At 30.0% G+C, this 12,574-nt stretch overlaps 1 protein-coding gene across 1 annotated transcript in view; it reads left to right on the top strand.

Annotated features, from left to right (window-relative positions):
* The window catches only part of Dgk (diacyl glycerol kinase 1), a 201,471-nt gene that overhangs the window by 143,566 nt on the left and 45,331 nt on the right, over positions 1-12,574 (top strand). The window contains exon 10 of the mRNA XM_065513526.1: positions 223-347. Within this exon, the coding sequence (XP_065369598.1) occupies positions 223-347 (125 nt within the window). The remainder of the gene's footprint in view (positions 1-222; positions 348-12,574) is intronic.

Raw genomic sequence — 12,574 nt, 5'->3', positions numbered from 1 at the left:
AGAAAAGAGAAAATAAAATCAATAGTGATTCCATATAAAAAATAGAGAGAAAATATTGCCTACTTTCTGTTAAATTTATTGAATATATTTGTTGCATACTTTCAGGCTCATACAAATAAAAAAATAATTTGCATATTTTTTGAGGGAAATAGCTAGTTTTTTTTGTTAATAAATTATGTATATATTTTTTCATATATTTTTTGATATATTTTTTTAATTTAGTCATGTTCCGTTTGTATGACACGGATGGCAATGGTGTGCTGGACACGGCTGAAATGGATGCCATTGTTAATCAAATGATGGCTGTTGCTGAATATTTGGGTTGGGATGTTACTGAATTAAGGCCGGTAAGTAAATATTTCATATTTTATTCTTAATTTATTTTAAATATTTCTATATACTAAGTGAAATTATAGAATTTTCTGTAATTAAAAGATAGAATAGGTCCAAAATCACCTTTCACAGCATAAGAAAAAATTGCTAGTTAAGAGATTTCAATATGTCACCATCGATATGTCTCATCTGCCAATAATAGATCAGTTATCGGAGTTAATAGCCTCCAAGAGCCGTATACTATCGACAATTCACCACTGCTACTAATTACTCTTAAATACTAAAACTATGCTGCTAAAACTCCTAATTTCCCAATCTTTTTCTATTCTCGAGAATTGGTAAAAAAGTCTATTCTTTCCCGAGAATTTTTAAGCCAAAAACCAGAACTTTTTTTCAAATAATCACTCAGAATTCAATAATGAATATTATGAGTTCCATAAGACATCTTAAATCAATCAAATCCGACATCTACTTCATAAAATACCATTATTTAAAATTAAAGCGCAAGTAAATTTTATTGATTTAAAAAGAAATTAAAAATCGCGAATAAAATCGCGATTCTTTTCGAAACTTAAATGAATTACTGAATATGGTTAAAATTTGAAGACCCAGGGTTAAAAGCTAGTGTTTTTTCTGTGCTCTTAGGTGCATTTCATGATATATTTTTATTAAACGATTTAGAAGGTACGAGTAAGTTGCTAAATAGAACTTTTTCATATCAGAATTTATATACAATAAATAAATTTAAGCCACTATTATGGTCAGTTATTTTCTCTGACAACCACCAGTCTCTACAACTGACCTGCTTCCATGTTAAATCCACCAGTTAAAACCTTTGCAATTTGGTTGATGGGTAACCAATTATGCTATTTTTGTACAGCTAATACATTTACCAAAACTCTATTTAAATATCTACTTTTCTACCGTCCTCTGTCCCTTTTTCATTTGAAAATTAATTGGATTTAGTTTCTTTTTTAGTGTTTTACCTTTGATTATTTTAAATTCCAATTTTTTGTGGATTTAATTAGGCATGTAATTAAAAATTCTTTTTCATTATTTGGTTGGTATGTTTTTGAAGTTTTTTTTTGGTGCATTTGTACATTTGTTTTAAAGTTTATTTTGAAGAAAGGCAAACATATTTGTTAAAATAAGCAGCAGCTCTAAGTAATATATTGTATGAATTTAATTTCTTTTTTTTTTTTTTTGGTAAAAATATTCTTATTATAATGAAATATTTACTGAATCAAATATTTAAAAAGCTTGGCTTTATAAGCATTTGATAAAATTAAAATGTCATTAGGAAAAGAGGTTTTTTAAACCAAAAGAAAACAAGTAAGATATGTATATTCGGCTGTGCCGAATCTTATATACCCTTCACCAAATTATACTACAAAATAAAAAATTTAAATATATTTAGGTGAACAAAATTTTTGTTTCAGTTTTTTTAATTTTTTGGAAAAAATAATTTTTTGAATTGTTTTTTTTGAATTTTTTAAATTTAATTATTTTTTTTTTTAAATTTTTAAAAAAATTTTTTTTTGTTTTTTAAATTATCTTGTGAAAAAAAATTCGGATTAAAAAATATTTTTTCCGATTTTGACCCATTGTAGGTCCAACATACTATGGTCTTATATACGTCGTTGCAAAGGTCTTTGAAATATCTATCATTAGATATCCATATTGTCTATATTAATGAATTAGTAATCCAGATATATGTAGGTCAAAAATCGAGGTTGTCCTGGTTTTTTCCTCATATCTCAGCTATTTGTGGACCGATTTTGCTGATTTTAAATAGTAAACTTCTCTAAAGCATGTCTGACAGAATTATTGAAGATTTGGATCCCGATGATATCAGGGGTCTTCAGAAAATTGATTTCAACAGATAGACAGACAGATAGACGGATATGGCTTAATCGACTCCGCTATCTATAAGGATCCAGAATATATATACTTTATAGGGTCGGAAATGAAAAATGTAGAAATTACAAACGGAATGACAAACTTATACATACCCTTCTCACGAAGGTGAAGGTTATAAAAATGGAGCATTACACGAGAGAATAACGCGATTTCTTTAAAAAAAATATGAAAGTGACCATGATACAATAATTGTAGAAGGTAGAATCACTAGGGAGAGTTTTCAATATTTAGCCCTATAACGTCAAACTTTGATTTTGATTTTTTCATATTTTTTATATTTTCTTTTGTTTGACGTTACAAGAATTGCATAATTATAAATGTGCCCCCGTACGGGCACTTTTGAAGGAGCATAAAAAGTTTTCAAAAAAAGATATAGCCATCTCAATCTGCTGTAAATTGCAAACTTTATCTTTTTTAGGATTTGATTTGACAGTCAATTCAATTAAGATATTAAGAAATGTGTACACAAAGTTAATAATTTCATAAAAAAAAACCATCAAAGATAATTTTTTAAAAAGTAAATTCTTCTTTTTCTCACCCTTCAAATCCATGCATTTCTGAAGTGAAAAATGATCCCAATATTTTTAGTTTAAAATGAATTTAGCTTTTTTGATTTTTTTTAAATAGAAGAGAGTTTGTAGATTAGTCTAAATTAAAAACCGAAAAGAACAAGAATATTAAACTCAACTAAGAGCTTCAAAAAGTGCGAACATTTATATTTTAAATTCCAGTAGATAAAATCCTTCAAAACTCTAATAAATGTGGTTCATTATACCCTTTACCATGATGGCAAGGCTCCTATCTCTGTAGAGCAATAACGGTTGAAACCTATTATAAATCAGATAAAAAAAAACTAATTTTTTTTTCACCAAAAAAATATTTTCAACCTTTATCATAAAGTATTGAGTGTATGACTTAATACTGCGGGAATTTTTTCAAATTTGTAGCTTTTATTTTGAAACATTTACTTGCTAGCTATGACCTTTTCCCATCTTCTGGCATAATATTGATTCCGCACTAAAAGAACTGCTCATCCATTGAGCCCAAGAACAATTTCGGATACTCTATTCTAAAGTGTAGTATACCCCAGAGAGAGCGTTCAGCATCGATCGAAACAAATAGTAATAGTACGGGACACGGTCTGTACTGTAAGGTGGCTGAGGCAAAACTTCCCAACCACTTCTTTCAAAATAGTTTATAACAGGTATTGCAAAATGTGGCCTGGCGTTGTTATAATTGAATATTACGGTATCATGTCTGGTCGCATATTATGGTTGTTTTTCGGCCAATGCTAACTTCAAACGAATCATTTGCTTTCGATACAGGTTCCCTGTGATTGTCAGACCAGATTTCAGCAGCTCTTTATAGATAGGACCCCTTTGTTCCCACCCAATGTGGATATTTGGCTTTGCTGTCGTTTCGGCTGGTTGGCCGGGCTTCACATACGATCTCTTACGTTTGGGGCTATCGTAATGGATCCATTTTTCATCGCAAGTAATGATTTGGTGCGAAAATGATTTTCTTTTATAGCTTTTACGCAGCATTTCAGACATACAAAATCGTCTTTCATGGTATCTCGTCTTCAATTCGTATGCTACCAAATTTCCCTTCTTTTGGATGAATCCTGCTGCTCGGAAATGTTATGTTGTTTGAGTAGCTCCCAACGATTTTGCAAGCTCTTGTTGAGTTTCAAAACAATCTTCATGGAGTAATGCAACCAATTCTTGGTCTTCATACTTTTTTGCTTAACCTGGCCGATCTTTCTTTTCCGTGTCAAAATCAGCACTTCTGAACCGAACAAACCATCTCTCGCTCTTTGAAACCGATGGAACACATTCACCATAAACTTTGGTAAGCAATCGGTTTTCAAATTAAAAAAGTAAAGCAAAACTTCTCGCATATGACGCTTTGTTGGCATAAAATTCTACATTTTCGAAGCAAAAAAAAATTGTTGTTTAGACTATCATGTTCAATAACTAAGTGAGAATAAATGACAGATATGTTCCCTTCAAAATGACATATAATTTATTAAAAACAAAAACCGCGTTGAAAAGTTAAGCCATGTATTGTAAATCCCACATTTTAGGGGTAACGGTAGCCAACCTTGATATTAAAAGAAAATAATATAAATAATACTGTCATCAGCTCATAATAAACATTTATTAAAATGTAGGTATTTTTAAAATGAGCAAAATTTTTGACCTGCTGACATTCCAAAAAGTCATCAATTTTCTTAATAAAAGTAAAAGTAATAAAAGTATCTTCTAAACTGTCTTATACTTTTTATTGTATGCATATAATTTTCATATTTTCTCTACTACAAAATAAATTTCACTTGATATTCCCCATACATATAAATCACTTTGATTAAGAAACCATTTATATTAAACAAATTGTTTTTTCATGCAGACGGACAGGAAAGTAAATTAAAATCTTCTAAGTCATGTCAAGTCATAATTTAAAAGTACTTGTAGGTGTGAGCTGGTGTGTAAAACAAATATATTATAAATATCTATCTAAGTATATATATAGTCAATATCCTTCTTGTATTACATCATTATTTACATGGTAGCATTTCAACACCTTGAGATGGTAGAAGATTACCATGCTACGTAGCACAGATTACAGTGTGTGGTAAAATAAGGAGAATGGAATAAAACAAAGACTAAAGAAATATAAGGAAAATAAAAACGATCAGTAGGTTAAAATTTGTAACAACTTTTTATTTTAAATTTACACAACAATTTAAATAGTCACTATCTTTTAATATACACACTTTATTACACACTGGTAATACAGTTGATGTTAAGTCTAGCAGAGCTTACAATAAACTAACTCTCTACTCTCTATCTATATGTATATAGTGTCATCTTCTGGTAGTTTCATGAATTCTCTAACGGACAAAACTAGAATGTTATATTTCTAGAGCTTTCAACAGCTTTAACAGTAAATGTTATTATACTTATAAGCAATGTTAATAACAGTGTGATACATTGCCACGGCAGCCGGTTCTATGCACCGGAATGACCCGAGTTCACTCGGCCAAGGGCTGTCAACTCAGCAATCAGTGCTGCTACAACAACAACAACAGTGTGATATCGACTTTGTTATTAATTAGAAGTTTCTACTGGTGCAAATGTTTATAAAAACCATGAATAGTGCCAAACAGAATTTGGTTTTATTAAAAAAACTAGTTGATCGCCCCGGCTTCGCCCGGTAGCATTTACTAATGTTAGTTCTTCAAGTTTCTCCGACCCACATGCAAATAAAATATCAAAATTTGTACTGCATACTTTAGGGATATTTTTTATTACAGTTGACTAGACTCACAAAAAAAAAGAATTTCCGAGTTTTACCCGGAATTTTTTAATTTTGTTTCTTTACAAACCATCTCCTGAAAATTTCGAATAGAATAAAAAAAAAATCAGCCAAGTCGCTCCGGCCGTTCTCACGTGATGACATTACATACATGGACCATTTCATTTTTATACCCTTCACCTTCGTGAGAAGGGTATATATATAAGTTTGTCATTCCGTTTGTAATTTCTACATTTTTCATTTACAACCTCGATTTTTAATCTATATCTGGATTACTAAGTCATTAATATGTACAATATGGATATCTAATGATAGATATTTCAAAGACCTTTGCAACGACGTATATAAGACCATAGTAAGTTGGACCTACAATGGGTCAAAATCGGAAAAAATATTTTTTAATCCGAATTTTTTTTTTTCACCAAAAAAAATTTAAAAAGCAAAAAAAAAAAAAAATTTTAAAAAAAAATTTATAAAAACAATTCGAAATTTTTTTTTTTCAAAAAATGAAAAAAACTGAAAAAAAATGTTGTTCACCTAAAAATATTTAAATTTGTTATTTTCAAGTATAATTTGGTGAAGGGTATATAAGATTCGGCACAGCCGAATATAGCTCTCTTACTTGTTATATATATAGACTAGATTTTTTTATAATTCAATAATTTTGTTGATTGCTGAATGAAACCACCTTGTTATACAATATTTATTAAGCTATCTTTACACTGTGTAAGTTATCTTCTTTAATGAATATCAATGAAATTAAATCAAACCTTAAATGCCTTAGATTAACCCAAAACCATGAATAACTCTACATCAGTTGATGAACACATTTTCGTCCTGAACGTGACACAGTTAATAACTCATATCGTGTAAAGATAGCTTTAAGAAATAACAGTAAGTAGTCTTCACTGCATTCTACATGCAACAGTTACTCATATCACAAATGCATGCACGTACATGCTCATAAATAAATAAACAAATAAGTATAGCGAATGTATATAATACAAGATTTTGAGTAGCAGTAAATATTTAAACATTATCACACACATTTTAAGACTTCCACCTTAATAAGAGTACTTAACAGACAGTTGCAAGTAAGTATCTCTTCTGCCTGTAATCCTGGCAACCAACCATCCAACCAACCAAACATTCAACTCCACACTTTACATGTAAGAAAGTTTTATTTAAATTTATTTTTGTATACTTTATTATACCAGAAGCAAAAAAAAAAAAAGCAACAAAAATAAAATGTTAAAAATCATCATACAAACATATTTATGTCAGGATACAAACATGTTTATAGTAAAAATTTAATATCACAAACACTATGGCGACAGGTAGACTTTTGCAATATAAAACTGAACTTGGCTTTTTATAACCTACACTATGAGAGGCAAGGATATACACACAGCCTCAAAAGTGAGTAAACAGCACAAATTATTGGATTTTTTTTAAGATAATGAAAATCCATCTATCCATCGATTAAACTTTAAAAGTTTCGGTTTATTAGAGATTGGGATGAATAATAGATACAGTTCTGAAAAAAATTAATTAAGTCGGACTATAATGATTTTCGTGATCTTAAAAAAATTCACTGGTGTTTACTCACTTTTGAGGCTGTGTGTATATTGATCCTAGACATTCGGATTGTAATATCTACATTTTTTATCTGCTACCCCATAAAGTATATCTATTCTGGATCTTTATATATAGAGGAGTCTGGCTGTTGAACTCATGTACTTAGATATAAATAGAGTATTAAATGAAATGCATTTTAAATACCTTTCCAACGATGAATTCGGTAGTCATATTTACAATTTCACCAAAAATATTTGTCAACCCGACATGCATATCAAATTAAAGGACTATCCTGCGAAATATATCACGGTTTAGAAATTCAGATTCACATTGGGACAGAACAATGTTCACCAAAATTGTTTTGTTAACAAGAAATAGTTTTTATTGAAGTAGACCAGGTTAGAGTCTAACAACTTCTATCGTAGCAGAGCCAGTTCAACGAGCTTGCAGGGTAGCAGGTAGAGGAAATATTATGGTTGCTATACTAGCATTAGTAATATTGCTAATACTGCTATTATTATTCATATTACACAGATACTATACATACAGCACTCTCTCTCTCTCACTCCATGGATATTTTTTGTAATTGTGTAAATTGTTTTGTTATTTTTTTCCTGACATTCTGTAAAGAAACTAGAAGATGTGAGAATTCCCTTAACGTTGCTATTGAGACATTAAAGAAATGAATAAATAAATAAAAGTCCTTGATATTTTGAGGAGAAAACTTAACAACAAATTCTTGCTTACATCGCTCCGTCTCTGTATTAGGGTTCCTTATTTGGAAAATTTGAAGTGAATTCCTGGAAATATTTTTGTAGAATTTTTTTCGGGAAATTTCGCGAATTTCTAGATAGATGGCACCCTTTTTTCTACCATCAAATACAGAGAATGGATTTTTGGTTGGCTGGGCTCCACATACGATCTGTTACGCTTCAGGTTATCGCAAATAATGATTCGGTGCAAAATTGATTTCAGACATACAAAATCGTCTTTCAATGTCTCTCAATGCAGATTGTTTTAAAACTCAACAAGCGCTTGCAAAATCCTTGGGAGCTACTCAAGCCGCAATTTCAAAATGTTTGCGAGCAGCAGAATTCATCGAAAAGCAGGGAAATTGGGTACCATACGAATTGAAGCTGAGAGTTCTTGAAAGACAATTGTCCATGTCCGAAATGATGCTTGAACGCTATAAAAGAAAATAATTTTTACATCGAATCATTACTTGCGATGGAAAATGGATACATTACAATAACCCCAAGATTAAGAAATCTTATGTGAAACCCGGCCAACCAGCTGAATCGCTTCCAAAACCAAATATCCATGGCGCTAAGGTAATGCTCTGTATTTGGTGGGAGCAATAGTGTTCTATGTATTATGAGCTAATGAAATCAGACAAAACCATCTAATGGAACCTGTACCTAACGCAACTGATTCGTTTGAAGCGAGCATTGGCCGAAAAACGCCCAAAATATGGGGCCAGTCATGAAACCGTAATATTGCATCATGACAATGCTCAGCCACATGTTGCAGTAACTGCTAAAAACTATATAGAAAGAAGTGGTTGGGAAGTTTTGCCTCACCCGCCTTATAATCCAGAACTTGCCCCGTCTTCTGATCGATGCAGAACGCTCTCTCTAAAGATGAGCAGTTCTGTTGGTTCGGAATGCATATCATGCCAGAAAGATGGGAAAATATCATAGATAATAATGGCCAATACTTTGAATTAATTTATATTGAACATATGTTTTAAAATAAAAATTGGAAAAAAAAATTCCGCATTTAATTAAATATGATTAAATTTTGACTGATTATTTGAAAAATGTTAATGGTTTTTGGCCAAAATTTTGTATTCAAATATTCCCAAGAATTGCCGGGAATGAGCAGAGTTTTTTATTATTTCTCGGGAATGGAAAAAGTCCATAAAATTAGGAACCCTATTATGTATATTAGTAATGTTGTAAATAGTAGCAATGTTTAAGTACTTTTTTATTAATGTGCTGTTTTTCTATAGCGAACGAGTGCTTTGAGTGGACGTTTTACATGTATTTTGTTTTTGTTACAATAACAAAACACATGTTAAATTTCCACTCAAAGTACTCGTTCGCTATAGAAAAACAACACATAATACATACTTATTTACAAGTTGTAATTTTCCTTGAATTTCAGTTTCAACTTATGAATTGTTTTGATAATAAAATGTTTGCATTGTACTCTATTTACTATAAAACTATAAAAATACAGATTTTCAAAACAATTTCCTAACTAAATGCCAATATTATTTTAAAATTTTTTGAAACACTTTTAATAAACCAACCAAATTGGACTATTAATCTGAGGGTTGAGGGTTCGATTCCCGCTAGAGAATCTGGACTCTGTGTCTGCAGACAAGCAAAAAGCTTAGCAGTTTGTATATATGGGGTTCTCATATGAGAACCCCACTCCTGTTTATTAGAGTCCAAAGAGTTCTTAATTATATATAGTTTTTCTCGATATCTTCGTTAGATACTATTTTTATTAGCAAATGTTATGAAATAATGATATTCTTAAAGTTACATCTTCAAAACATCATAAGTATGTTCTTTAGAAACTGATGTTAAAAGTGTTTCTTTTATTTAAAAGATATGAGTTTTACTTTTTTAACAAAAGAAAAACTATATTGAAAATTGTCAGGAAAATGGCTAGGTTGTGGTTGATAAAGTTTCAAAAACTGCATTTTCTTCAAAAAATTACAATTTTCTTCACGCTCTAAGTTGATCGTGAGGCAGTCAAATATTTATTTCTTATTTTAATGAAAAATCATACCCGAATACCTTTCCAAAACATGTAAATAAATAAAAATCGATTAAAAAATTAATGAGTTATGCTAACTTTTGTGATACAATGTTTTTCGTCTTTTAGGTTTTTTTTGGGAGCTCTCTAAAATTTAAACCACTGTAACCCAGCCATTTAGTAACCGATTTTTACAAATCTTTGCCTGTTTAAAAAACAAAACGCATATCTTTCAAATAAAATAAACAATTTTAAAATCAGTTTCAAAACAACATATTTATGATGTTTTGAAATTGTACAAAAAAGTCAATATTGTTACGAAATTGTACTTGAATTCAGATATAACGATTTTAATGCGATTGATAATGCTTTCAAATAACAGTGCTGTAATAGCAAACTGTAACATATCTGTGGGCATTATTAAATAAAAGCTTTCAGTTGATTTGATCGTAAGTTGGCAACGCTGTATTCGAATTCGAATATTCAGTTAAAGAACATTGTAGAAAGTACACCACAGATGGCGTATGTATTAGTAAGATCTTCGAATATTCGAATTTTGACAGTTAAAGAACAATCTAGAGTGCAGATGGCAGTGTTATAATTAGTGGCAGAGGTTGCAGTCGTGAGTGAGTTTTTCAGAGACTCTTTTCGAATAAACATCAACTGAGTGCCTTAAAGTGTGTTGTGTTTTTCAAGTAAATTCGTGTACATTATAAATTGTGTCTGTATTTCTGTGAATTTACAAACGTGTATAAAAAACATTGAGTGACTATTTAATTCTGTTGTTGTTGTACATTTGAATAAATAAAGAGTTGTTACCATTTTCAAACTACTAAACGGCTTTTATTTGCAATCAAAAGTATCCGGTTTATTTAAAGGAAATAAACCAGCGTTTTAAAAAGGTTAAAACGTAACAATATTAACAGTATTGTCTCCCTCACGAAACTGCAATCCAAGTCTCCTAGCATATGCTGTTCCCAAAAACCTTGATAATTTGGTGTCAATCGGATGAAAATTGGCCCCATTGCAAAATTATGTACAAACAAATCGTATAGGAGAACATAAGCTTTCAGAAAATGAATACAAGGTGAGATGCAGTGTGTTAAAGTTGACCACCTTTAGTTTCCAAAGCTTTATAGAGCTCGTTCTTGTACAAAAATGGAAAGACATTAAAGGAATTTTCGTTATAAAGCAAATATGATAATAAAGAAAATCCTGTTATCTTTTATACTTTAAAAGATATTTAAGTTTAAATTTTCATGTTTTGGATTTTTACCTTGACTTTATTTGGTTTTTCGCAAATATCTTTCATAATAGTTGTCAAAACTATTTTCCAAAAACACTATTTTATATCTAATAAACTCCAAGAACTAAAATCTCAATCCACTTAGTCGTGAAAAATAATCAAATTCAAATTATTGAAATACATTTTGATAAAAAAAAATGTTTGTAATTTTTCTCAAAGATTTTTAAAACAATTTGTAATACTTACACCGTGCAACACGATAAAAAATAACCATATACGGACACCACAAAAAGATAAAAGACCAAAAAAAAGAAGTTTTGCCAAAAGTCATATACTTTTTTTATGAGCCCCCAAAGATTTGGGGCCTCAGTGTAATTTTTGCAAAAAAGTGAGCATTTTCTCAGGCTCATATCTTTTAAACAGTTTGGAATTTTGATTTACTCTCTATGGCAAAGTTGTAGCCCTTGTCATAAAGAACAAAAACTGTGAACATATAAAATCAAAAAAACTTCATCTTCAAGATCATAATCGCAAAAAACAAAAAGTTCGAATCAAATAAATGAAATAAATATTTTTTTAAGCTGCCTAAAAGTAGGCTTTAGTTTATAATAATTTAATAGTTTAATTCCTTTAGTTTTTCTTACTAACTTATATTGACCTACCTAAACGGTGTTAAGAATCATTCCTAGGAAGTTCATATGTTCTACAAAGTTGTTTATTGAGATCTTAGGTATATTTTTGTAGTTGATTATTTCCTTGAATTTTGAACGGTTTGCTACCTATGGACCTTAACAGGGGAAAAAAGGTACAAAAAATCGAATTTTTTAAAGTTTTTTGTGATTTTGATCTTGAAGATGAAGTTTTTTTAATTTTATATGTTCAAAATTTTTGTTCTTTATGACATGGGCTACAACTCTGCCTCAGAGAGTAAATTCCGAACTGTTTGCAAGATATGAGCCTGAGAAAATGATAATTATTTTTCCAAAAACGACACCGATGCCCCAAATCCTTGGGATCTTTTTTTTAATTTTATCACGTGTCCGTTTATGGTTATTTTTTCGTGTTGCACTGTGTAATCAAATTCAAGATATTGAAATACATTTTGACAAAAATTAAACATAATTTTTTTTTAATTTTTCTTAAATATTTTTAAAATAATTTGTATTATAAGATAAGAACTTGCAGCAAGCCTTCTTCTGTTTCAATTTTTCAGTTCTTCTAACAATTTCTTTTGTAGTTTAAATTATTTCTACTTTATTGTTATGCAGCTCTTCCCTGTCTGAAATGAAATCCATTTTTAAAATTTAACAATTCCCTTTAGAACATTAAGTTATGATTTAAAAATCTGGTTACACACTTGAAAGTGGCAGTTTTTCTGTAATTTCATCCCACTCTAAATCTTTATTACTT

The sequence above is a fragment of the Calliphora vicina genome, chromosome 5 (assembly GCF_958450345.1).
Source record: "Calliphora vicina chromosome 5, idCalVici1.1, whole genome shotgun sequence".
Taxonomy (NCBI): domain Eukaryota; kingdom Metazoa; phylum Arthropoda; class Insecta; order Diptera; family Calliphoridae; genus Calliphora; species Calliphora vicina.
This window is presented reverse-complemented; position numbering and strand designations above follow the sequence as displayed.